The sequence below is a fragment of the Gallus gallus genome, chromosome 1 (assembly GCF_016699485.2).
Source record: "Gallus gallus isolate bGalGal1 chromosome 1, bGalGal1.mat.broiler.GRCg7b, whole genome shotgun sequence".
NCBI classification, from domain to species: Eukaryota; Metazoa; Chordata; class Aves; order Galliformes; family Phasianidae; genus Gallus; species Gallus gallus.
In genome coordinates this window covers 132,227,488-132,252,960 of record NC_052532.1, presented here as the reverse complement: position 1 = coordinate 132,252,960, position 25,473 = coordinate 132,227,488, and the positions used below count along the sequence as shown (strand labels likewise).

The following is a 25,473-nucleotide window of genomic DNA, read 5'->3' as shown; positions in this document are numbered from 1 at the left end:
TCTCCTTTTCTACCCTTTTTTCTTTCAGTCTACCATTTCTCTCTTGGTGATTTTCTATTGTATTATGTTCCATACTCATCAGAAAGTCACATGAATCTCAGACTTTGATGAAATACCAATTGCAAAGTCAATATGCCTTGACTGCCCACACTTGCATGGCCATACTGAATATCAGGTAAGAAAAAAAAAAGCACTATCCAGTTAATAGATTGGTGCACAACTGAGCAAAGAAGCTGCCTTCAGCCACTACTGAATAAATACTACTGCAGGAACAGGAAAGAAAACAACCTTAGCATATTTTTGCAGAGAGCTGCAGACTCCCACAACTTTCTTGCTTTCCTGTTCTTGTACTCCACCATACACCCTCAAAGATGATCTACTTTCAATGTGGAAACAACACAATAATGCTTCATAGAGATCAAAAACCTTTTATACTGAAGCTTCAGTTCATTAGCTAATTTTGCCATCTTTGGCTTTACACATTAGAAATCTGAAAAATACATGTATGCAATGACATCTGTCTTACTCCCGGTGCTAATGTGTGCAAATTGGTAATAACTACGTAAACACAGTTACATTAGAATACAGCTGCAAATAATCATGTTTAGCATCACATCAGTACTCAAAGATCCCATGTAAGTGGGCAGTAGAGGATAAATGATATCCACATACGACGCTTGGGACATGTAAGGAAAAAAGGTGACAAATGAAGTAATACAAACAAACAGTATCTCCAGCAACTTGACACATCACAGTTTAAGACACAGGTTTCTATTGAACATGACAGGTGAATAAAAAACAGCACAAAAAGGTTTAATGCTGTGACCTAGCTATCTTACCGGAAAAGAAGGTGGAAGAAATACATGTTTTGGGGAGCAAGTCAGTGAGCCTACAGCAATCACTGCCTTCACTGGTATAGTTAAAATCTGAAAGAACAAGAGAGTTAAGGAAAATATGTTACTTCCAGCTTTTAAACATCTCTTCTACTTTTATTTGCATAGATTAATAAAACCCTGAAATTCCACAATTAATGTAGCCAATGAATGTCTTAGACACACATTTAAAATGTGCAACCATGAATTAAGATTTCAATGTGTCATCATACTCAAACGGTCACTCCCTACTGTCAGGAGGCAAATCTTTGCTCAGTCATAGTTAGCCTGTTTCTACATGGAATATAAAAGCAAAGTTAAAATAAAAGCCTTGCAATGGGGCATTATACAGGTCTCATCTGAGAGAGACTTACTTTCCTGGAAAGCAGGAGAATAACATATTTAAGATTACTATCAATTACTAATAGGGAAGAGGATATACCAAAGTTCCCAAAAGACATCAGAAATCATGATAAGACCTTGAAACAAAAGTACACTTAGGAGTGCAGAAGGGATGGCAATAATCCGCACTGTGCATGGTGCTGCACTTGGACAACACATGAATATAAAATAAGCGTACCTCGTAATCTGTTGTGATTTGCACAGCTCCATCATGAATTCCTTCAAGTTCTTTTGCTATTAGTTTTACTCTAAACACAGCATAATAACCTGATGTAAGTATCACCTGTAAATGGTAGGAAACAAAATTGTATTCTATTAAAAACAGAAAATAAATTTCACAAAGAAATACACTAAACAAGTCTCTATTTCCTTAAAATCCCTGGAGGCATTCAAGGCCAGGCTGGATGTGGCTCTGGGCAGCCTGGTCTAGTGGTTGGTGACCCTGCCCACAGCAGGGGGGCTGAAACTAGATGATCTTTAAGGTCCTTTCCAACCCAGGCCATTCTGTGATTCTATGATAAACTATCTGAAAGAAATGACAGTGGCAAAATTAAAAAATTCAAAAAATATTTAATCTTAGTTTACTTACATTTGGAGGTTACTGCTTCTGAACTTCTCCTTTCAAAATCTAACCAACTTGAAAGCCATACTACTACTCAGAATAAAACTAAAAATAAGAGTATATATACTTCTTTTGACAATCATTCTTAATTTTTATTCTCCCACCCCCATGCTAAAATTGAACTATAAAAAAACACACATTTGTCCTTTTCCCCCCTCTGACATCTAGCTTTCAGCAATAGATTCAAAGGGTTACTTACTGAAGACTGATCAGATGCACTAGCATTTTGTAGCTCATGGTGGTTTGCAATTATTGTTGTTCTATTTCCCTTTTCAGTTGTTAGGAGTTCTATGGCCAAACCATCCCCTATAATATGCCAACTTTTTATAGCCAGCTTAAAAAGAACAAAAGATACTATTTCAGTAACAATACTGATGTAAGATTTTTAAAAGACAAACTAAAAATAAATCCATCCTTACCTCTATCGGATTGCTGTTGATGATGGCAAATAAAATGCTGCTAGCTTCTGCTGCACTCAATATGCCAAAATCTATAAATCGTTCCTCAGTTTTTGGAGGCAGTACAAAGTACTAGAAAGATTAATAAGGGTATTTTAGCATAATTAAATATAAAATATACTCAAACTTTAAATTTATTAACAAATAAATAAGTCAAGTGCAGCAGTACTAAGATGATCTCCAAGTTCTATCCATTTTCTACATATAACTAAAGGGAGAAAAAATTTTCCAGCAGTAACAAAAGCCGTTTAAGAAAAGAGCTGGTGAAGTGGGTGACATTATCCGTATCTGTAAGTCTGTTGAAATTAAGAAAGCTATGCCCCCATAGAATCAGAATAAAGAGAGTCCTATGAAATCTGCCTCTAACCAGACTGGAATAGCTAAAAAAAGGAAATACTTACATCTAAAAATCCTGTGTACGCTCGAACAGGTAGGTGAAATTTAGAAGCGTTGGTGATAAGTAGAATATTGTTATCTATATGGACTGATGATGTGGAAGGCATAAAATAAAGTGTAAAAATATATCTGGATTCATTGGGTGGAATTAAGACAGGTTTGCTGAAGTTCTGGACCTAGACCAGTGAAGAATGAAGATCAGTTACAATTTAATGAAGTGAAGCATGCTTAAACATTTTCTACTAGGTAGAAACATTCCACTAAACTGAGGCTTACTTTAAACATTGGCCTTGCTTCTTCTGGTAACACAACATCATGTATAAGGACTGCAAAATTGAATGTGTTTGTTAGATAGATTGGTCTTTCCACAGAATCAGAAGCACCATCACGGATGTGAAAAAGCGTAGCAGCATGATCAAACCCTAAATACCTATGAAAAGAAAACAGTATGAAAAAGATGAGTCTTATCTAATCATATATTACACGTATATTAGATGTATAGTTTTTTTACATATATATATATGCATATATATACACACACTCACACACGTGCGTGCGTGTACTAGAATTCATTTTATCCATCAGCAGGAAATGTACACAGCACACTGCATGCTAACACCAATAACACTACAGGAACATCGATTATTCAGTAATGCAAATGAATTAAGAAAATACATAACTCAGCATGCTAGGAGGACTAAAACCAAGTGTCCATGTATTAAGATAGCTTGCAAATCGTGCATGTTCCTTACCATCCAAATTAGGAGTTTGCAGCACCAGAGTTCTGATGGGTAATGTTTAGTTTAATTGCCTTTAACATACTGTCAAATCAGTTGATAAGGCAACACAATTCAATGACAATTCAATGTCAACTTAGCCAAATTTTGTAAATGAATGAAAAAAAGAAGTGCTGACATGATGCCTTCCAAAATATTGCTTAAAACCAAAAATATTTTCTCTACTCTTGCTTCATACAGTGGGTTACAGAACTGGAATTTTTTTCCAGTGTCTCAATCTGTAGTCTTCAGCTGCTTTGAGAAGCGACTCATGCAGATCGCTCTGAACCCAAGCTTTGAAACCAGTCTGAGCATTACTGAGACATACCTCATGAGCGTAGAAACAGAAAAAACTTGTACCAGTGATTGTAGTTCTAAATAAGCTTGATTCAGAAAACACAGGTACCATCTCCTTATATCCCTTCCCTCACCAAAAAGGCTAGAGTTACCTTCCACACCAGCTTATTTTCAGCATTTTTTTTCCTAAACATTGTTCAACAGCAGCACACTTACCCATCCAATACTTCTGCTTGATAGGGAATTTCAAGTTTGGAGTAGCTCTTCTCTTTTGCTTTAACAGTTATTTTCCCAGAAGACTGTGATGCTTTTTTTGCTTTTGATGCTGAAAAAGAATATAAGTAACTTGTTCAAACAAACACAAAAATCCATTAGGTTAGATTAGCGTGAGTAGTACAAACAGAGCTAGACCAGAGTAGTACAAACAGAGCTAGACCAGAGACCACAGAGTATTGTGGAAGAAGAAAATGGATCTTATTGAATCTTCAATACACCACTGACATAGAACAAGGCTTAGAAGATATCTGAGTTCCTCCCCCTTATGCCAGTTAGTTGATATGGTTGAGTTATGTACTCCAGAAAAGCCTAGTTGTCAAATAAATGATTTAAACATGTCCAGCAGACAATTAAGATGTTGGGTAAGCATCTGAATTCCTCACTACGGTATGTACTGTTCTACACTAACGGAACAGAAGTTTGCGAGTGTTAGGCTCCTTATTTTAAACTACCAGTCAAGCAGGACTTTGGGCCAAAAACACTGAAATAGAATCAGAATCCATGCAAGATCCAAGGCTAAACAAGTGCCAAGAACAAAACTCACAGGCCTGTTCCAAGGTCACAGAACAAGCAATGTTATCCTGGTAGCAACATGACCAGAAAAGTCATGGGATTCAAATACTGATTAGCAGAAACTGCCAGCCTCTAAATTCCCTGCATGTAGTAGGACAGCTGTAAGAGCAAATAGTTATGGCAGACTACTTAAATAAAAATAATTCACCAAGTCAGTCCCTCAAACGTACTATGCAGTTCGACTGGTTTTTTTTGTTCCCCACCAATCAATCCCACCAAAACGTACCATGTGTCAGTCTGTACATTCTCATCCAATTCCTTCCAGCTTCAAAATCTGGACATATTACCTCAGGTTGACAGAGTACAGCTGTTTTAGAATCTAATATTTATGGGCTAAGACATATTTCACTCATCTTACAAACTGTAAGCCACTCAAGTCTAAAACGCTAATCAGTAAACAAAATCCTTTCCTCTCTATTCATACAAATTCTAAAATTATGTCTACCTGAAATTAAAAACACTGCATCTATAAGACTCCATCTTTAAGCAATCCAAGATGAGAGACTTACAGTACCAACTAGTCTCATAAAGCAGTAAGATTTGAATAGGTCAACAGCAGTCTGATAGCTGATCAGAATCTAATACAAATGGAGGTAACATTTCTATAAAAGGTCGGCGTAATATTTACAGTCACACTATGTAAGAAGGAAACGAACCAGCACTTCTTTCATAAAGATACAAATGAATGTCAGTATGAGGATACATAACGTATCTTCATAGGAAAGGTTACGGTGAAAGCTTTGCCACTCTCACCTGCCTTTCTTTATAATATGAATTCAAGATAAAAGAAAACAAGCTAGCACTCACACTAAGATTTTCAAGTGCAAGACAGAGCCCTATTTCTGTGGGTACTCCAACACAAAACATTTTGGGGGAAAACAGTATCTTAGAGTCTTCTTTAAACTCCAGAAAGCTCAAAGGGTATTCCAAGGGATATGCTCTAATTTACATCACTGTGATGAACATGCCTTAGTTTGCTACAATTTCCCAAAACCAAACACCTTTTTAGGCTAATAATACCTTTTCACCAATGACTCAAAATACAACTTATGTTTATAATAGAATCTGATACTCAGTTTTTATATTTACACACAAGATTGTTTAAGAATTCCTTTTCTTCTCGCTATTAGTTATCAGTCTAAGTCACTGGGTAGTTGTGACTTTAGAAAAAGACTCTTCTGAAATACAGGAGCTCAGCAGAAATACAAGGCTCTTCCAAGTAATTCCACTTCCTCCTCAAAGCATCAAGCATCAGTTTGTAAGAGACTAAGAAGTAAGAGACTTCTTAGAAAACAATTCGTGAACTTTCAGTAAGTATTACGAAGCACTGGACAAGTTTTAAGGAGAGAGGTGAAGTACTTACCATCAAAGCTAATACTTGCAACTTTGGTATATTTACTTTCAGAGGCTTTTAACGTAACTGGTTTAAAATGCACTGTTATAGCTTCATTCTGTGGTGTAGGTCTCACACTCTGCAAACAGAATCAAAATATAAAGCACTCATTAGTACTGTACACTGTGCAGCCTTCAAGCATCTTTCAAAGTGACACAGCTGCAACTAATTGTTCCTGAGTTTGTCTAGGTCTACCTTCCCTATAACAGAACAGCATTACAAGAGGCTTTACAATATTTTTCAAGTCCTGAAAACTACTCAATATGCAGAAAAGCAGACAATAGGGTACTTCCCTTGAAAACAGAGTGAAGAGACAGTATAGCCAAGAATATGTAAAAGAAACGGAAAGCAATTTTATTCATGTAAATTAAGAACTACTGTTATTCTTAATGTCACGAGGTAACAATAACTATAGCCTATTTGTTTCTGGTTCACTCGTTGACAAAGCTGTTAGCTGACTTGTGTAACTAATGGCAATACACACATCCACCTAGCCTCTGATCCCATGTTAAGTCTGCAAAACTGCCATAGGAATTAGAAAATAAATCAGTATAAAGAACAGGTCTGTAAATCTGAGATGTCACTATAAAATGAGTATCATTTTACAATATCACCTTTTCAATCTGACAATTACTGATTTTAATTACATAGAAAAGGTGAATTGGATGTTACCAGGATAGCAATTCTGTCAGTTATTGGCCACAGGTGATTTGAAGAGACATCCACTGTTATGCAGCAGAATTATGGATGGCAAGCATCAATACCTGAAGTGTCTACAGAGACAACTAGCAAACTATTTAGATTTCATGCACAGAAACAGGGCTTGGAGCACTTAAATGCTCTTATTCTTATTTTGCTTAAAATTGGGATGGCTGCCATGATTCCTCCTCCCCAGCTGTCTTCTGCTGTAAAAACAGATCAGCTGCTCATATAGCAGCTGCTAAGCTGCCATAAATTACAAGACACTGCATTAAGAAAATTGAAATGAGTGCTGGTTTACCTTATGCTAGGCCACAGAGGTTTAGCACCTGCTTCATAAGCAGCTGAGACTTTCTTCATCAGAGAGGAGGAGTAAGGCAGACAGCTAGTGCTACACACCAGTTAATTCTTCAAAGCTAAGCTGCTCTTGATTGTAAATGAAAGCTGTAAAATTTTGCATACATAACTAAGTTCTGCAAAGTTACATAACTAATGTACAACCCTCAAAGGAAAGCAGCATTGCTCATGTAACTAATGAATAATCTGTTAGCTCAACCGGAAGATTCTCTATATTGGACTTACAGCACTGACCTTTGTCAAACACCTGCATACACATGGTGCAGATATTTGATACCTCTCCTCGTGAGTTGATTTATAAATATCACAATCTCTTTCTAATGGAATCCATATTACAAAACTGAGATCGAGGTATATTTGAAAAGCCCCTTAAAACAGGCAAAACAAAAGCTATAGTCAAGTTCATAACTTTTGCATGGTAGAAAAGATAACCACTTCTAGCAGCTCTTTCCTTATAAAAAGCTGGCTTTGAGTTATTAAAAGTTTGAAGTGATGCTGATTTCATTCAGCTCATCAACATAAAATACGCAAAAGGACAACCTGGTGTCAGAAAAATGCAGGTTTCAGAGGTGTATTTCTTAAACCTACAAGTGTAACAAATCTACATGGATTTGTTCAAAACATCTACAGATAAATTTAGTTGAAGGAATTTAACACCGTATTGTTGAATTTTTTTTTTTTTAACTATATCAGTCACATTTCTCTTGCTGCTTGATTACATGCTATAACAGGAAATATAACATTAAGATGACTAATGGAAACAAAATTCCCTAGGAATTCTTTTAAATCCATTTTCCTCAAATTTTAACTCATTTCAAATAAAGCCCAAGCAAAACTTGTTTCCTGAGATGTGCCTTATGAATCATCAAATACGGGCTCCTCAACAGCAGGTCATAAGAAAACACATGCAGAACGAGTTCCACTGAGAATCTAACACCACCAATTTTCTCAGAAAAATCCCCGTCAGCAACTTCTGTGGGGAAAAGGAATTTCAAATAGTGCATTTTATTTACATACAAATCTATGGAAGTGCCTCAGTCAAGCTTTGAAATCTTGTAGGATATGGTTTAAGGACTCAGACTATATCTATTCTAATAAGATGAAGAAGGTGTGTGATAAACTACTAGTAGATTTGAATCTTTGAAGCAACTTTGATTATTTTGAGATGCACACACTGAAAAATTGAGATGGAGAACATAACTCGGAAGAGAACTACTTCTCACAGGTTGGTAAGAGCAAAAAATCTGTGAAGTAATTGAACTGGGACCAAAGTAAGCACTTTCTCATACATTTATCATCAAATGTATAGGCCTAGATTCAATACAGAGGTATCCTTAAGTTTCTTGTTCTTTATGCATGGAATATGACCAGGAGCTGAAACTGAAAAATGACTTTGCTGTTAACGATGAAATGGACTTAAACTGCCTTAAACAAAACTTTCTTTCTAGAAAGGGGACAAATTAAAAGAGAAGAACCATCTGACTTTATTAGACTTTTGACAACGTGGTTTAATTGTTGCAGCACAACAGTTCAGCCAGTCAAAGTAAACACGATGCTCCCTAATGACGTAAAAAACCTATAAAAACGTAAATAAGGAAGTTTTTGTAAAGACTATTAAAACAAAAAAAGAAAGTCAAGTGACTCACTCCTCTGTTCCTTAACCAAATTGCTGGACCACAGCATGACTAAGAACTTAAAAGCACACTACAGCTCTGGCAGCACTGTTAGCAGTCTGTCATACACAGATGACCTGAAGATATTTAGTTCTTCCAGCAGCCAACTTAAATATATGCTAAATATAGCCCTGGCCTTTACTTCTGACATTAAGATTAAAGTTGTGGCAGAGCTCTGCCTCACTGCTATTAAACTCTAGTTCTAAAGGATCAGAAATCCATTTCTTCAGCTTTCCTAGAAATACACTATTCACTAGTTTCTTTGCAGAAATTCTTTACTCTTGTTTACCACTTTAAAACTGGCATAGCAGCAGAAATCCACACAGTGCTTGAAATACTGGTAAGACTATACAACTCACAAACTTCACTAATTGTGCTTTAATAAGAACAATTGACTTGGACATGCCATATGTGACATTGAAAAATATATCATATTTAGGCTTAAATGAAGTAACTTTATCATCATGAAGGTAAGTTCCAGAGCCCTTCAAGATCTCTAAATTAATTGCTTTGATACATTATAAAAGAATAACTCATCTGAAAAAATTCTGTCATGAATTGTAGAATGAGCAGATAATAGTCTACCAGTAGACTGTGGTCTATGGCCTATGGTCAGGAACACAGAGATCATAGCTTTTAAAAAGGGAAGTATGAATTAGGTGCTAATTAATCTGATATCAGATGTGATACTGGCAGTTTGAATATAAAGTTATCTGCATTGTACTCATGAAGTATGTCACACACCTTACAAAAAACCTGGCAAGTCTATGAACATGGGCATGACATATGAAAGCAGACAGTTGAAAAAAATCTAGTAAATTTACAAATCCTCTGATTGAAAGAATTATATACAGGTCTTTTTAGAGAGGAAGGAGAGAGAAAACTTTTCAATTAGATCATATTACCACACTCCATGGAAGGTGCTTTCTAGCACACAAGACCACAAGGGACCTTAAAATCATCTACCCTCACTGAAATAATAAGCACTACGATTTCCACAAATTAAATTCTCTTATACTATACAATTAACTTGACTTGAGAGTTATCCATGAATAATAACTTAGCAGAAATTGCAATGAACTATCACTACAGCGGAAAGCTATCCTCTTTACTAAATAGGTATCCTGTTTCTACCATAAATTTGTCTAGCCTCGGTGTCCAGTATCCTGTCCTATGTTTTTGTTCAACCTCTACTATTAAAATATCATTCCCTACAATTAAAGCTTTAAAAACAAAATAATGCTCTCCAAGAGCTCGGTAAGAAACCTTTGCCAGTCCTTCTGTCACTCTTCTGATTCCTTTGGTTTCTTTTCAACACTTCAACACTTTTTAAAATGCACTGGGACAATATATAGCTACCAATACAAACAAATCTGGAAAACAAGGAAGACGGGAGGAAGAGAAGGAAGAACTGAGAAAAATAGTAGACAAAGAAAAATCACATCGGAAATTACACATGAAAGAGGTACGCATGAACCACAAGAATACAACAAAAATTCTGAAATAAAAACAGAAAATCCCAAAAGTAGAATATTGAAACTGTCTACAGTTTATATGCAGCTGTAGCGATCTCACAGGAAAGGACTCTGAAGTGTTCTCAGGCCATTTTCTTATTTCAAGATTCAAATGAGATGGACTCAAAACAAGGGCCACAATCCCACAGAACCTTAATCTCTTGTACACCAAGCTGGAATTACAAGTAGAAAAGCTTAGGGGCCCCCTAAGATACTGTAGACGTAATCTACAGATATTGAAACAGCTGTTGAAAGAAGGGTACGAAGCAAATTAATTTTACCATGCTTATACATGATTTCTTTTCCTAGTAGTAAGTCATATTTTAAGTCATCTATTACCTAGCTTCTATTTCTGAACACTGCATGGTGAAGCTCGAAATGAACAATTTTCATGAGATGAAGTAAATCCAGGTAGAAAGTTTCAAATTGAAAGGAAATAAAACTTACTGTAATTGGCACATCTTTTGTTCCTGAATTTAATAAATGCAGATTTAAAATTTTTGGTAGATCTGTTAAAGAACAAAAAACACACCTGATTATTAGGCTGTGTTAATATGAAAACGTTATACAAAGTTATCTGTGCTAGCTATCCACTGTTGTGTAAATCCACTGTTGTTTAGTGTTAAAGAGTTACATTAACTTGGTAGTACAGCCAAAGTAGCTAGCCTCAGGAACATGACATTTTAAACGGCATTTTTGTAGAGCAGTAAATACTACAAGCTTCAGTTAACTACATTTATTTCCAACACATTAAGAAACGAACCAGCTAAAAATAGTAAAATGCATGATTTTGGCCAGATGAACTAGCAGAGACAATCTTATTTGGTAATCTTATGTGTTAGCTATGTTGCATGGAAAAGTACTTCAGAAGCTACTTTTTAAATTGCATTTTTTTTGTTTGTCAGTTCAAAGATGATATATATGGACTGATTCTTTAATACTCATAAGTCCTTTTACAGTTTCAAAAGGTACCTTTGGTTTTATTACTTTCTGTCAAGCATAAAAATTTTTTTTGATCTCACTAAGCAATAATAATTTATAACGCAAAACATATGGCACAAATGTGTAAATGGCACTTTTAGAAAAGAAATTATAAACAACTTGGTTAAGTTTGCGTACTTCTACAATTTCTTGTGTATGAAAGATATTACAGCTTTGTAGCTATAAAGCAATCTTTCCCCTCCCCAAAAAATAATGAAGTAAACAACAGCAGTTTTCAGGCTAAACCACGTGCAACGAAGCTTTAAGACTCATGTCAGTACTTGACTTATAACTAGATGTGGAAAGTACTGTTTGCTTGTACACATCTCAAGTTTACTTGAAGGCAAACACATTTGTGCATAGTAGCAATGCGTTGTTTTCCTATTTTTGAAACTCTGGCTCTTAAAGAAAAAACAAAATAAAATCATAATCTCAGAATCTACAAGGAATAGTACAGAGATAACCAGTTCTCCCCTCGCCCCTTACAAATGCTTTGAGATCTGAAGTACAGCTTTACCTTGTGTTCGTAGCGTACCAAAATCTAGCATTTCTGTTGATGAATAGATTCCCGGTGCTTTAAGGGAAGAAAAAGAAACATCACCATTTTCTCACTGCACAAGTTCATTAAGCCAAATAATGTCAAAAATGCTTTTCTACAAACCTGTTGTAACTTCTACCTCAACAGGGAGAATGATAAATTCTGTGTTGTCTGAGGCATTTGTTTTTATTCTAATGAATGCTGTATGATTATCTGCTTCTCTCGAAGAAAAGCTGGCTCTCATCACTCCTTTTGTTTCGTAGGGAGGTATTTCCTAACAGAACATTAAAAGTGCATCTGTGAGATTGCAGTAATTATAATAAGAGCTGCTACAGTAAAAACTACAATAGAAGTATTGAGTATAACTGTACGATAAGAGAAAAAGCAGCAATGGAAGCAAGACATAGCCTGGATGTTTTTAAAGTTACCATTAAATTTCATTTGGATAGTTTTTTTCCCCAATAAATATGACACTGATTAAAAACAGGTATACAGAAAAGGACTTTCATTACCCTCCTAAGTTTTATTTCTTAAAAGTGTGGTAAAAGGATCAGAGATTAATGACACAAATGTTATTGAGTTCAGTAACTTCAAATGCTATTTCTATATATTCTAATTGCTTTTTTCCCCAAAGCAGACACAAAGCCCATAGATTTTTATACACATACACAAATGTGAAAACCAACTAGCTAAACACAAATTAAAATAGTGCAGAATTGCTAGTAGTCAGAGTAACTACATTTGGAGAGTCTGAATTAAAAATTATACAGAGGAGTCTAGCTTTCAAATTCTGCTCTCACTTATCCACAAACCTAGCATAAACAAACTGCTACATTGTCTCCAAGGATGCAATTTGACTCTTCCATATGAGTAATTAGACATCATCCAAAGTTTGTCTAGATCCCTGAAGTACCATTAAGTAGTGATCATAACAATGCTCCTTCATATATGGACTGCTTCATCCAATCATCAAAACATTTGACGTCAGTACAACTTGAGACAACAATGAACAATTTGACAGAATACATTAAAGTATCATAACCATGTTTAAGATCATTTCTTCTACTTTCTCTTCTGCTATATCTGTGTGCCTCCACCTACTGGTTTCACTTCCAGTTGTCATACTGATTTGAAATGCCAATGGTTACTTTGAAATACAAGGAGATTAATGCTAAATAGTATTAATCTAACTGCCCTTCTGTGCAACTGTAGTGTGCTTGCCATCAATGCTTTAGCTGGCAACCTGTCTTAAGGAAGCCAAATAGCTATTAGCTGAAGAAAGAGAACTAGAACCGAGGTAGACATTTAAAATTCTTTTTTGCTTTTGTTGGCGATTCTAACCATACCAAACAGGTATGTTTTTTATATACCTACTAATGATTACAAAATTCAGCAGTCCCCGTAGATTTTCTTTTGTTCATGAGGAAGGGGTTACCATTAGAAGCAATGCCATCTGAGTAAAACTGTGTCAAAATAAACCTTGATTTTTTTTTTTTAAATCTGATTTTATTCCTTATTTCACCTCCCAGTAATTTTGCTCTTTCCACTGATTTTTACACTTCTTATGATTTGTATTTCTACTCCTTTGCAATATGTGTATCTAAAATGAAGTTACAGCCATTCCCACAGATTTTCTCCAGGAAAGCCAAGAATTAATTTTTGTGATTTTCCCTCTTGGCTTGGAAATATGCTGGCTTTATTCACTGCAACAGATACAATAGTCAGTGACTATAATGATATTTGGAGTAAGAGACAAATTTTGAACCCCAGTGACTTTGAAGTCTCTCCTAGACAAAAACAGACATAAAAAAACAGTAATATCCATCACAGAGGAAAAGTTTTCATATGTAGTTGGCCATTACTAAGAGTGCAATATACAGCACAAATCCAAAACTTCATCTTCTGAATGCTTCTAAAACTTAATTCCCGTGAAGATCCCAGTGTGTGTCACAAAGAACACAACAAAACAGATTTAATAGGCCAGACCAAGTGTCTGTCTAAGCCATTACTCTGTCACTGGCAGAAGATATGTAGCGTAGGGCATGCATACTTTCCAGAACCATTTCTAGCCATTCTTGAATAATGATTCAGGGTAGAGATTTACTGCTGTTGGACATGCTGCTGTTTTATAGTCCTCAATTTCTTCTTCCTTAAGTTGATTCAGCTGCTTTCTCAACTCGCATAAACATTCACAGTGATTTTCAGGAAGGACTTGTTCATTAAAGAAAAAAAAAGGTTTTGTTTTATAATCTTCTTGAAGGCTGAATCCAGCTTGCAAGGCATAAGAAAGATTACACTGTCCTGTGTGCTCAAGTGGGCGTGATTCGTCTCATTTCAAAAAAGAACAGTTAAATGGAGATGGCTTCTTGAAGTTAAGCTCTTCTTTCAATTTTTATTATCATACAGCTAATAGATCCCTGTTACTGTTTCACAGAACCATAGAATCGCTAAGGTTGGAAAAGACCCACAGGATCATCCAAGTCCAACCATTCGTTAGCCCTTCACCAATGGTTCTCGCTAAACCACGTCCCTCAACACAACATTCAGTTTCAGTTTATATGGGGTTCTTTTACTTGACAAACATTTGGTAAAAAAACCACAATCCTAAGATGATATCAGAATAAAAATTCCCTAAACATCTACAGTAAATGCTGCAAGACATTACTACTTACCCACAGCTTCTTTGTACCTCCTTGCTGACCTGTTGGAAGCTCTAAATGGAGATCACCTCCACTGGAATACATTTCTACTACCTGGAGTGGACAACAGGAAAAAAGAACCACACCATTAAAGGGAGTCTATTTCAGTTATCAGATAATACAGTGTGCAACGTAAGGGATTAGCAACTATTAGACCACTGCAGTCTCTTAATACATTTGCTTTTAATTATGATAAAACCATTGGCTAGTGCTACACTTGATGTGCTTTCTGTGGAATTTCAGTTTATGAATCATTTACCAAATAGTAGCAGAAATTCACTATCCGGCTATTGATTTACTAGTTCGGTTATGTTCAGATATCACTTCATTAATCCTGCCTTGATACAAGAACACTGAACAACTGTTACATTTTAGGGTTCACAGTAAAGACACCACTAATTGTGAGAAATTATTATAATACTATATTTAATACACAGCCTAGAGAGACATTGAGCTTACTGTATTCAGATTTCATTGGTGGACATTTCTGGCTACATTTATCAGATCAAGGGAGCATTCTTCTTTCCTTACTGTTGATCAATAAAGCTCATCACTAATTAAAATCAGATTACTTCCTGAAATATTTAGCTGACAATAACATCAAAAAAACATTATCGTATCAATGCAAAATGAGCAGAAGGGAGCCAAAGGACATGCCTGGATTAAAAATGCAAAATCTATGTTACTTCATCGGCTTCATTACTCTTCTAGATTACCAGCGAGGTGTAGTTCTCCATCTTGCAATAATTATGACATTTAAAAAATGGAAAATCCATAGTAAAACCTCAATTCAGCAAATTAAAGAGATTTGTGAATATAATCTATAATTTCTAGAACAACTGATCAGCATTTAAACAGAAATGTATTTATGTAACATATAAAACTTGGTGTCACAGATTTACGGTTCAAATAGATTTACCAAATACCAAAATAAATAACACTTCAGACTAATCTCATAAATGAATGAACATTTAATGCTCTTAGACTCACCTGCAAAGGTTCACTGTGAGGGTTATGTATATTTATTATGGGAGAAAAACTGCTATTTACAGGAACTCGTGCCCCAATAAAGGGGCGCAAACGATAGGGGTTCGATACTCCAATGCCAAACACCTAGGACAGAAGAAGAAAAAAACAAGCCTAAGCAGCTGTATATAATTGCTATAGCATTTAATATATATGCAATTTTTAAGTCTACCAAACATTCCTTTTAATTAATTAATATATTTCTCACTGAGAATTTAAATTAGCATCACGCTAAAGCTAAAACACTGAACTAAAATCGGTTTCATTTACAGAAAAGAAGTATTTCTAATAGCCACTACTTAATTACACTGACATATTTAGATCACAGGACATCAAAATAACACCTTTATTCTGATACCCGGAAACACTAAATAGTAGTTAAAAGTTAAAAAGGTATTAAATCCTTTAATAAGCTTATGGAACAAAGTATCTATACAGGAAAGGCTTTTGTTGTTTTCAGAATGTTGCAGTGTTAGAGCTAGATTCCCTTCACATGAGGATTTCCTGATAGCAGCCCTTCAGTACCTAAAGGGGAGCTACCAGAAAGAAGGGGACAGACTCTTTAGCAGGGCCTGTGGTGATAGAACAAGGGGAAATGGCTTTAAGCTCAAAGAAGGTAGAGGTTAGATACAAGGAAAATGTCTTTTACAGTGATGGTGATGAGGCACTGGCACAGGTCACCCAGGGATGTGGTTGATGTCCTGTCCCTGGAGACTTTCAAGGCGAGGCTGGATCAGGCCCTGGGCAACCTGATCTAGCTGTGGTGTCCCTGTTCATGGCAGGGGAGTTGGACAAGATGGTCTTCAGAGGTCCCTTCCAACTCAAAGGACTCTACAATGCTCTCACTTTTCACCTTTTCTCATCTGTACAGTTTATCTCAAGTAAATGGATTTTTTTATTTTTTTGCCAGCATAATGAATCAAATTGTCTTATCATTGTATCAGATGAGCAAAGAACAAAAGAATGAGTTGGATCACTGCAGTGAGCCACTAACATACACAGAAAACCCCATATAATTTCTAGTGATCTGGCTTACATTACTGGCCTATAGATATTTACATTGATAGAACTGCATTACAACAAGCAGCTTGGGTGGAAGGTTCTTTAACTTGTCTGGAAAAACACTGTTGTGTGGTTATATATGCAGTAATAGATATAGCCATAAGGCTGATTCACATTTTACAACTTTTTCTGATTGCTCTCCACTAGTCTTACCTGATAAGTAAATACCCCATGGTTAGAAGTGTTAATAAATAAAGTGTTCTCTACATTTCCCACTACTCTTGCGAGGAAAACTACATCAAAGGATGTATTGCCTCCTGGAAGAATTTTCTGGAAAAAAAAAAAGGCAAGCAGAAGAAAAAGCAAATTTATTGAGGTCATTTCACTTTGCAGATAAACACTTCCTGTGCTACAGAAGATGGTCACATGTTCTTTATTAAACACTGAAGTTAGAAAGTCTACAATAGACTTGGAGAAAGGCATAGAGATGTGTAATAAAATAATCAAAACATTATTTTGCAGCTAATGTCTATTGCAAAATTATATTCAACCATACTTTTAGGCTAAACTGTAAATTCAGAATTCACCATTACACAGAAATACCTTGGACTGAGCTTACTGAACACAAGAGAAAGGCAGTTACTACAGAACTTTGAAAAGTGAGAAAGGCTGCTTTACAGTCAGCTTTTCTGAAGTAAGGACTTGTTTATTGTTTGTTGGACCCTGCTAAACCACAGGCCCTATGCACAAAACTGAAACAAGATGACTGTATCTGACGGTAACACAGTTAAGAGTTAAACCTACTGACACCATGGTTTTCAGCTTGTAAGTTCTTACGATATGACTGCAATAGTTACATCTGCATTAGAGTGACTGCTTCAGACTAATACCTCTTCACTGTATCTACAGTCTTCACAAGACTCTAAGAAGAGCTCATACCTCTTGTATGTACATGCTCTGAAGTACAGCACACTTAACGGTCACACCAGCAGCAAGGATATCTGCTGCTAGTGACAGTATATACTTACACTCTAGTTAGAACTCCTATGAAATATTTAATTACTTCTTTTCTAGTAGGGTTTGCATATGATTCCATACACACATCAAATTTGTTTGGTAACTGATTTGAGATCAAGAACTGAGGTATCTTAATATTTTTAGGTATATAATTATTGAAACAAATAGCTCACTTAGGGAAGCAGGGCTGGGCAGGAATCAAGCTCACACACAGAAAACAAAGAAAAAGCTCATTTTGAGGAAGTTAGAATAACTTACCCTATTTTGAAAAAATGACGCATGAAAATGCGATGTTGTTGCAGATATTGATACTAGTGTAATTGTTTCTTCTGAGCTAGGGTTATGTAGGTAAACTTTCTCCATTTTTGGCATTCCAACTGGCCTGCAGAAACGGGAAGAAAACATTTTAAACTGTTAAGATTTCTAGCAAACAGAACAATGGGTTTGTCCCCTTAAGCTAAATAGGTACATATAGCATCTGGAACACTGACAATAAAACTTTGCTCACGTGTTTAAGTAATACATATAATTCTACCTTAAATAAAGGCTGACTTAGCATTTTTCCCTTTGATATTTGACTGATTACTTATTACCTTTTATGAAGGCTTACTTAACATTGCATTATCCTATAACTTGGTACCTATCAAAAAAGATATGTTATTTCTCAGGTTTCTACTTTGCAATCAGAAGAGGTAAAATGGTCTACTCTTATGCTAGAACATCTGAGTAATCCTCTTCCTTCAAACACTTCTTCAATGGCATCAGTATATATGGACTTAAGTATTTTATCTGCTTGGTAACTGAAGGACATAAACGAGCTTCCATAAATTGTTTGCTTATCAGTGAATTCATTACTTAAAGTCTCCATGCCTTGAAAAAGCACTTTCTGATCCTACTGACAAACAAACAAAAAAAAAGATACAAAATAATCCAATTCCTCCAACACTAGAAACAAGCCTGTTCAGCCTCTTCTGAGGATCAGCTGTTGTTCTGTTCTCACAGCAACTTCTCGTGTTCTCCAGTTGAAGACAATCTCCCAGCAACACCCTGCTGCCTGTCACAGAATAGTTTGACTATTCTCTTCCCTGGCCATGTTTGGTAGCTCTCCAAGAAGGTGAAACCATCTTCTTCCTATTATGCTTCACTCTAATGAATCTTTATAAGAGGAATTTAACAGGCAAAGCCAAGAATCAAGCAGAATAATTACAGCCAACCACAACAGCAGGAAGTAACAGAATACGAGCAGACTTTAAGCACAGTATTGTTTATGAACAACCTACATGACTAGCATATTGCTTGTGGTCTCTGGATAGAACCAGCTATGTACTGAAAACTAGGATCAGAGTTGATTTAAGTATTTGTTATGATCTTTAATGTGAGAAAAAGCACGAAGCCAAGAAATTATCTTGAATGATTTGGTAAGACTGAAGTGCTAGCTTGTTCCCACCAGGAAGGTAGCTTGGAAGCAAAATACACTGTCCCAGGAAACATTCCGAACAACAGCAACACTTTAAAGCAAGAACAATTTTCCTGTACTGAAAAGAGGCAAATTTAAGTCAGTATATTTGAGAGGCTAAAGCCTACTAAAAAAAAAATACAACAGTAGGGAAGTAGTCATTACAGACATCGGAGTCCTTTGAACTTCAGATTTCAGACAAATACCACATTATATATAATAAAAGTAGTCACTAAAAAGGAGTTCCATTGCTAGGACTGCCTATTTATTTTACCACTTTGTAGACCATTTTGATTTTGTAACAGCAACTCTAATATTTTGCTTTGCTCAGGTAATGCTTTCCTTGTACCCGCTAACCCTGACGTTAGCCAGATCTAGGGAAATAAGACAAATTTTACCTTTTTTTTTCCCCCCCTCTCATGACACATGGTAAAATTCAGGTGAAACAATGTGCACCAGGCACCTTTAACAAACCTACATTCCAGACAACAATCAACTAAGAGATACTCTCCAGGCTGTGATTTATCTAGCGAGGGTAATCTGTACAAGTACAGTGTTTACTGGTGCCAAATTGTACAGAATTTCCTGGAGCAGTCGCAACTAATACTTCCCACTGCAATAAGATGACATAGATACACACCTTCAGGCAAACAGGAATTGTCAAAACATGCAAGGTTTTGCTCCTCATCTTCTGTCCCTGCAAAATGCTAGGTCCACCTACACTGATAAAAACTAGATACTAAAATGTGGATGAGAAGATGGTAATTACCAAGGGTGAGGTTCCTGTTCCAATGGGTAAATACGCCTGTGTCGATGCATAATTTTTACTGCTACAACTCAACTCTTTCCAGTATCTGAGTTAGCATCTCCAGTACACTGTAAGCACATCTTTGTAATGGAATTCATTTCAACTCTAGAGATAAAGAGGCATACTCTTAACTAAAGGAAAGCAGTTTCTCAAGGAGTTGGGAAAACAAATCCTCGAGCTATTGGCTCAAACTCACAAAAATATTAAACTACTCACTATAAAGCAAACACAGATTGAGAAACTGTCCTTTTAAAAGAATAATTATTTTTTTCTTACTGCATATAATTGAGGTACTTTTGTTTAGGAAAAAAAAAGCTGGCTTGATTTACAAAAATGATGCCAGTCTATAAGTAAAAGCCCAAGAATGTAAACTCAGCAGATGAATTATTCCTCCATCTCCTGTTCTTTTCAGCAAGATTGGAGAGAGTACAGAATTCAACCAACAGCTTTCCAGTTACATTAGGAAATACTGGGAGTTACCTCTGGAGAATGCCTTCTGTAAGCCATTCCTACAAAAAATACTAGCTCCTTACATGAACCCAGGTTAGACACAAGGAAAAATTTCTTCTCCAAAAGAGTGTTCAGATGCTGGAATGGGCTGCCCAGGGAAAAGATGGAGTCATTGACCCTGGAGGTGTTCAAGAAACGTTTAGATGCTGTACTGAGGGACATGGTTTAGTGGGAAATACTGGTGATAGGTAGACAGTTGGACTGGATGATCTCGGAGGTCTTTTCAAACCTTGGTGACTCTACAATTCTATGAAGGAAGTTCCTGATATTCAAGAGTAGAGAATCAGTGACTAGAGCATTCTCCTGTTTCACATGCAACTATAACTATATTGCTGGCCGAGTGACCCAAGTGAGACAGTTCACTAACTGAAGTAACCAAAACCAGAAGTTTGAGAATGCAAACTTGTCTCACTAACTGGGAAAAGCAAAACAAACACCAGAAGGGATCCATATACAAGTCTATCAGCCAATTGTTTATCAGCTTCCAGACTCCGGTGTTTTTTTGTTGTTGTTGTTGTTTGTTATTCATTACTTTTGTTTGTTTTTAAATAAATCAAGAACATTTTCATATTAAACTTGACAAAAAGTTTGAGTCCACGTAACTTGAAAAACACAGCAGATGTCACATTTTACATTAGGGATCAGATCCTGCAAAACACATCATACTTTTTCCAAACAGTTAGCAAAACCCTGTGTACAAAACAATACTAGCATAGACCTCACCAATAGCGTCACCAGCTGTAATATGAATTAAGTTGAAGTGTAATAAAAGGTTACTTGCTTTGGTGGCACTTTTACATGCAAACAAAAACAGAGGTACATCTGGACTAAACGCCAACTTACTGTCAACTGTTTCTTACATTTAAACTTCAACAGAAGCGAACATTTTGCAACATGAAAAAAATTCCCACAATCCCAACCTCATGCATTTGAAGTTTATAAAACATGCAGTACAAATACTAGGCTGCACATTGTAGGTACTCTGTAGATACCTTATAGGTCCCAGCACCATTCATAAATATGTTTTTGAAATATAAGAAAACATCCTTAAATAAAGTGACTTGGATAAACTCCTCAGTTGCTAAAATTCTCTGCTATTTACTGTTCAAAAACAGAACACCCTTTAAACACTGGAGCTTATGAACAAACGTGAAATGCTACTGAAACCCCCTCTAAGCAAAATATTCTATAGGAAATACAAAACAAGACTGTTAATAAACAGAAAGCTAGAAGAAAGTTTTTAGAATACTGTCCTATCAACAAAAAACTGTCCAGAGAGTGGGACTCAGTTCAAACCGAGTGATGCAAAAATGTCCATGCACCACAGAAGCATACTAAAAGCATGTTTTTGTGCACTACCAATAACCAATCTGAAAAGGAGGTAAGAAAATGACTTCAGGTCTAAAATAATTTGAGATTTTAAAATGTTAATGATAAGCAGTTCTAACTTGTAGCATCAGTATCCTAAAATTCTCAGTATCAAGCTACTCCATTATTGAAAGTTACTTTTGCCAAAAAGTTCATTGTGAAGAACTGACTAACCTTACTTTTCATATTTTCAGAGTTGAATTAACAGAGATGAAAGCAATTAAGATCTTAAAGATGTTAAGATCTATGAAGATTCAAGTTCTCTCATAAAGCAGAAACAAGAAGAGAATGAAAACTACACTGCATTGTAGTCTCCATCTAGACGCACCACCCGCAACAGCTCAAATATGAAGATGCATCTCAAACATGGGAAGCTTTACAGATAGTGACCGTCCCGCCAAAACAACTTCTGGGCAATCGCCTTCCAAAGTTACAGAAGACTACCCAATGGTTACTGTTTTAACATCAAAATAAATAAATAAATAAAAATAAAGAGAGCGAGAGAGAGAGTTCTCATATTAAAAAACGAGCGATATTCCATTTAGTCTAAGCAGCTTCTTGGATCACTGATCTGAAAGAACCTGCCCTGGTCCCATCCCATCCCCAGAGGCTTCAAGTATACCAAGAACATTTGAGATCTTTTGAAGCGAAGATTTGTGTATCCTAACACAGAGCACACATTTCTTGTGATAAGTCTGACATTATCTGGACTGTCTTCAAAGTGGTAGAATACTGTATTATTTTACATTAACTCAGCATTACAAAACCAACTCTTATATAATAGAAGTTTGCAACCACTGTAATCCCATCTCCAGGTAGAGCACAAGGAAGTGTCTTCAGGACTTATTTAGCAACTGAATCCAGGTTTCGATTTTATAGAATCCCTAGGTAAACCCAAACACCAGTAGCAGACCAAAAATGTCAGAAGAAGAATGGGTTACCTTATGACTGAAATTAAATATTGCGATTTCCTTTAGCCTAGAAATGATATGTTGATAGCTCTGCATCAACATGACCTTTGAACAAATTTGCTCTACTAAATGCTACCTATTAACAAAACACTTTAGGTACAACTCTTCTTCAGAAACTAAATATGTATTTTAGGACTTTTCTATTATCTATTACTAACTCAAAAAGAAAACACAATATGAAAAAAATTGCCTAATTTAAAAGGCAAAAAGCCAAAAGATTAGGTTTTACTTCCAGGGTGCTTGGCATATGCAGTTTATTCAGACCATAAAGTTGAGATGCTCACCACTTCTCCAAGTCTGTTCACCTTTACTTAAATGCCTAAGGATAGATTTTAAACTGAACACTGAGGCTCCAAATCAAAACCTTTTCTAAAGCTGTTTTTCAGATCTTACTCTAGGTCTTAATAAATTAGAAGATTATTTCTGCCTGAGGTTATTATCTAAATTACAACAGCTAATTATTTTAGATTAAAATTAAAAAAACACCAAAAACACAACACAACGATCCAAGTTCTGACACACGCACATAGGTTCCCTGTGTTAACAGATCAAAGTCAGCAATCCCCGAGTTCTATATTTATTGTACAAAACCCCTCATGGCTCTTGTAAGTAATTGATTTGCACTATTTTAATGGTATACTAGATCTATACTATTTTGGTGCTTTCAGCTTACATAAAAAGCAAAAATGTAACAAAGAACAGCTTGAAGTATTCATATCAGTGTGTGAACTACTTTTAGTTCATTTATTTTAAAAAAATGTAGATTGGAAATCCACAAAAAAGTAGCACACACAGTCTCTTCAGGTAGGTATGTAATATATAGATGACCTGTAAAACTAGCAGACTTCAAACTACATCAATAGAACCTTTCATTTATAGCCAATGAGAAAAAAAACACTATAAAAAGATACTTCTTCATTATCTAATTCTTTAGTTACTATTAACAGAATATTTACTTGGTTTTAACAGAAAATCACTTAAAATTAAATCAATACATTTTCACAGGAACTCTAGTTGACAATACAGAAAGGACACTGAGGTACTGGAGCAGATCCAGAGAAGGGCAACAAGGCTTGTGAAGGGCTTGGAGTGACTGAAGGAGCTGGGGCTGTTTAGTCTGGGGAAGAGGAGGCTGAGGAGAGACCTTACTGCTCTCTTTCAGTACCTGAAAGGTGCTTACAGCAGAGCAGGGTTGGTCTCTTCTCACTGGTGACAGGTGACAGGACAAGGGGAAATGGCCTCAAGTTGCACCAGGGTAAGTTTAGGTTGGATATCAGGAAAATTTTCTTTACAGAAAGGGTTGTTAAGCACTGGAATAGGCTCCCCAGGGAGGTGGTTGAGTCACCATCCCTGGATGTATTTAAAAACTGGATGTGGTGCTCAGGGACATGATTTAGTGGAGGGTTGTTAGAGTTAGGGTAGTTTGGTTAGGCTGTGGTCAGACTTGATGATCTTGAAGGTCTTTTCCAACCTGAGCAGTTCTGATTCTATGATTCTATCAAGAGCAAACTGCTGTACAAGTTTCCAGGTTTGTACCGCACTCAACATTATAACTCGTTAACTATAACACAATAATATTTGTTAGAGCGGAGAAGCAGTGGAGCCAGACTTACCACTCCATGTTTTACTACTCAGCTTAGAACCTTGTTATCCTCTTATCTACGACTAGTTACTGACAGAAACAAATATTTGATATTTTGAAAGAATAATGAAGAGCTGATAGTGATTTATTATGTTCTTACTACAATTAGAAAATAACGAGTTCCCTTATTAGATCTTATTTCTGCACACTGACACAAATAAGCTCTGTAAAATGAGGCATCTCCTTATAATTTCACTACATAGTGACATTAAGTTTCTTTTTGGATAAAGGCTATTTCTAGAAAGCCACTCTTTTTAACCAATACACCATTACAGCTCCTTCTCCTTCACATACAAGTATATGCTGTATCAACACACAGGTGTCACCTTGTATATCTCTGCAATTACTACACCCACGTTTAGCCTTTCCTATAAACAAGGAATAGGAAATTTTGTTAATAATCCATGGTTCCCCTATAAATAAAACAGTGTTTCCTTCAACAGCAGCTCTGAATGAAGATGGGGGAAGTTTCTCACAAGCATTACTGCACTGAGGTATACGTAAGCTGTTTTTTCTCCTCCGTTGAACTGCTAACAAGAATGTTTGAAATGTCATCACTTCAGTTTACATCATCCTGAAGTATGAGTCTGGCACTGAAGCTGCTCTCTGTACACCAAGCTGTCCTTCACTTTTCAAAGCTCTTCAGATTTAAGTGAAGAGATCAGAAGACTTTTCAACTTACTGTTCATGGAAATCCAGCATTGGTGGCTCGAACCGCAGAGGTCGGCAATTTCCCCGATATAGGGATACACTGCAAGAAAAATGAAAATTCTGTAAAAAGTATATTTTTTTGCCTCCTTTCATCTTGAATTACCCTATTACTACAAATAACAGCATATCTAATTCAGCAGAAGAAACATAGCTTGACAATCTTGTCCACAATTTTAGCAGTTTTACATGATTATTTGGTACCTCCAAGAAAGACTATGCAGAAGTACAGATATTGGAAGCAGACATCATTGAAACTCATTATCAGTATTTAGAGGAAAAGCATGTGTTGCAGTAAGCTAAATAGGTTTGTATCATCTTTCACAGCAATATCCACACATTCTCCTCAGAATACCTGACAAATACATGACAATACACATCATGAGTTTCTCTAGCTACAACTATAGTAGCACATAAACCATCCCGATCCCATTTGCTG

At 36.0% G+C, this 25,473-nt stretch overlaps 1 protein-coding gene across 1 annotated transcript in view; it reads right to left on the bottom strand.

Annotated features, from left to right (window-relative positions):
* TMEM131 (transmembrane protein 131) overlaps nucleotides 1-25,473 on the bottom strand; it is a 91,527-nt gene that overhangs the window by 30,093 nt on the left and 35,961 nt on the right. Inside the window, exons 4-19 of the mRNA NM_001012694.3 lie at nucleotides 25,009-25,077; nucleotides 17,830-17,953; nucleotides 16,768-16,884; nucleotides 15,517-15,639; nucleotides 14,500-14,580; nucleotides 11,951-12,101; nucleotides 11,807-11,863; nucleotides 10,756-10,817; nucleotides 6,036-6,144; nucleotides 4,040-4,148; nucleotides 3,027-3,180; nucleotides 2,756-2,926; nucleotides 2,316-2,426; nucleotides 2,096-2,230; nucleotides 1,453-1,557; nucleotides 840-926 (exon numbers count right to left, since the gene is read on the bottom strand). Coding sequence (NP_001012712.3) covers nucleotides 840-926; nucleotides 1,453-1,557; nucleotides 2,096-2,230; nucleotides 2,316-2,426; nucleotides 2,756-2,926; nucleotides 3,027-3,180; nucleotides 4,040-4,148; nucleotides 6,036-6,144; nucleotides 10,756-10,817; nucleotides 11,807-11,863; nucleotides 11,951-12,101; nucleotides 14,500-14,580; nucleotides 15,517-15,639; nucleotides 16,768-16,884; nucleotides 17,830-17,953; nucleotides 25,009-25,077 — 1,765 coding nt within the window. The remainder of the gene's footprint in view (nucleotides 1-839; nucleotides 927-1,452; nucleotides 1,558-2,095; nucleotides 2,231-2,315; nucleotides 2,427-2,755; nucleotides 2,927-3,026; nucleotides 3,181-4,039; nucleotides 4,149-6,035; nucleotides 6,145-10,755; nucleotides 10,818-11,806; nucleotides 11,864-11,950; nucleotides 12,102-14,499; nucleotides 14,581-15,516; nucleotides 15,640-16,767; nucleotides 16,885-17,829; nucleotides 17,954-25,008; nucleotides 25,078-25,473) is intronic.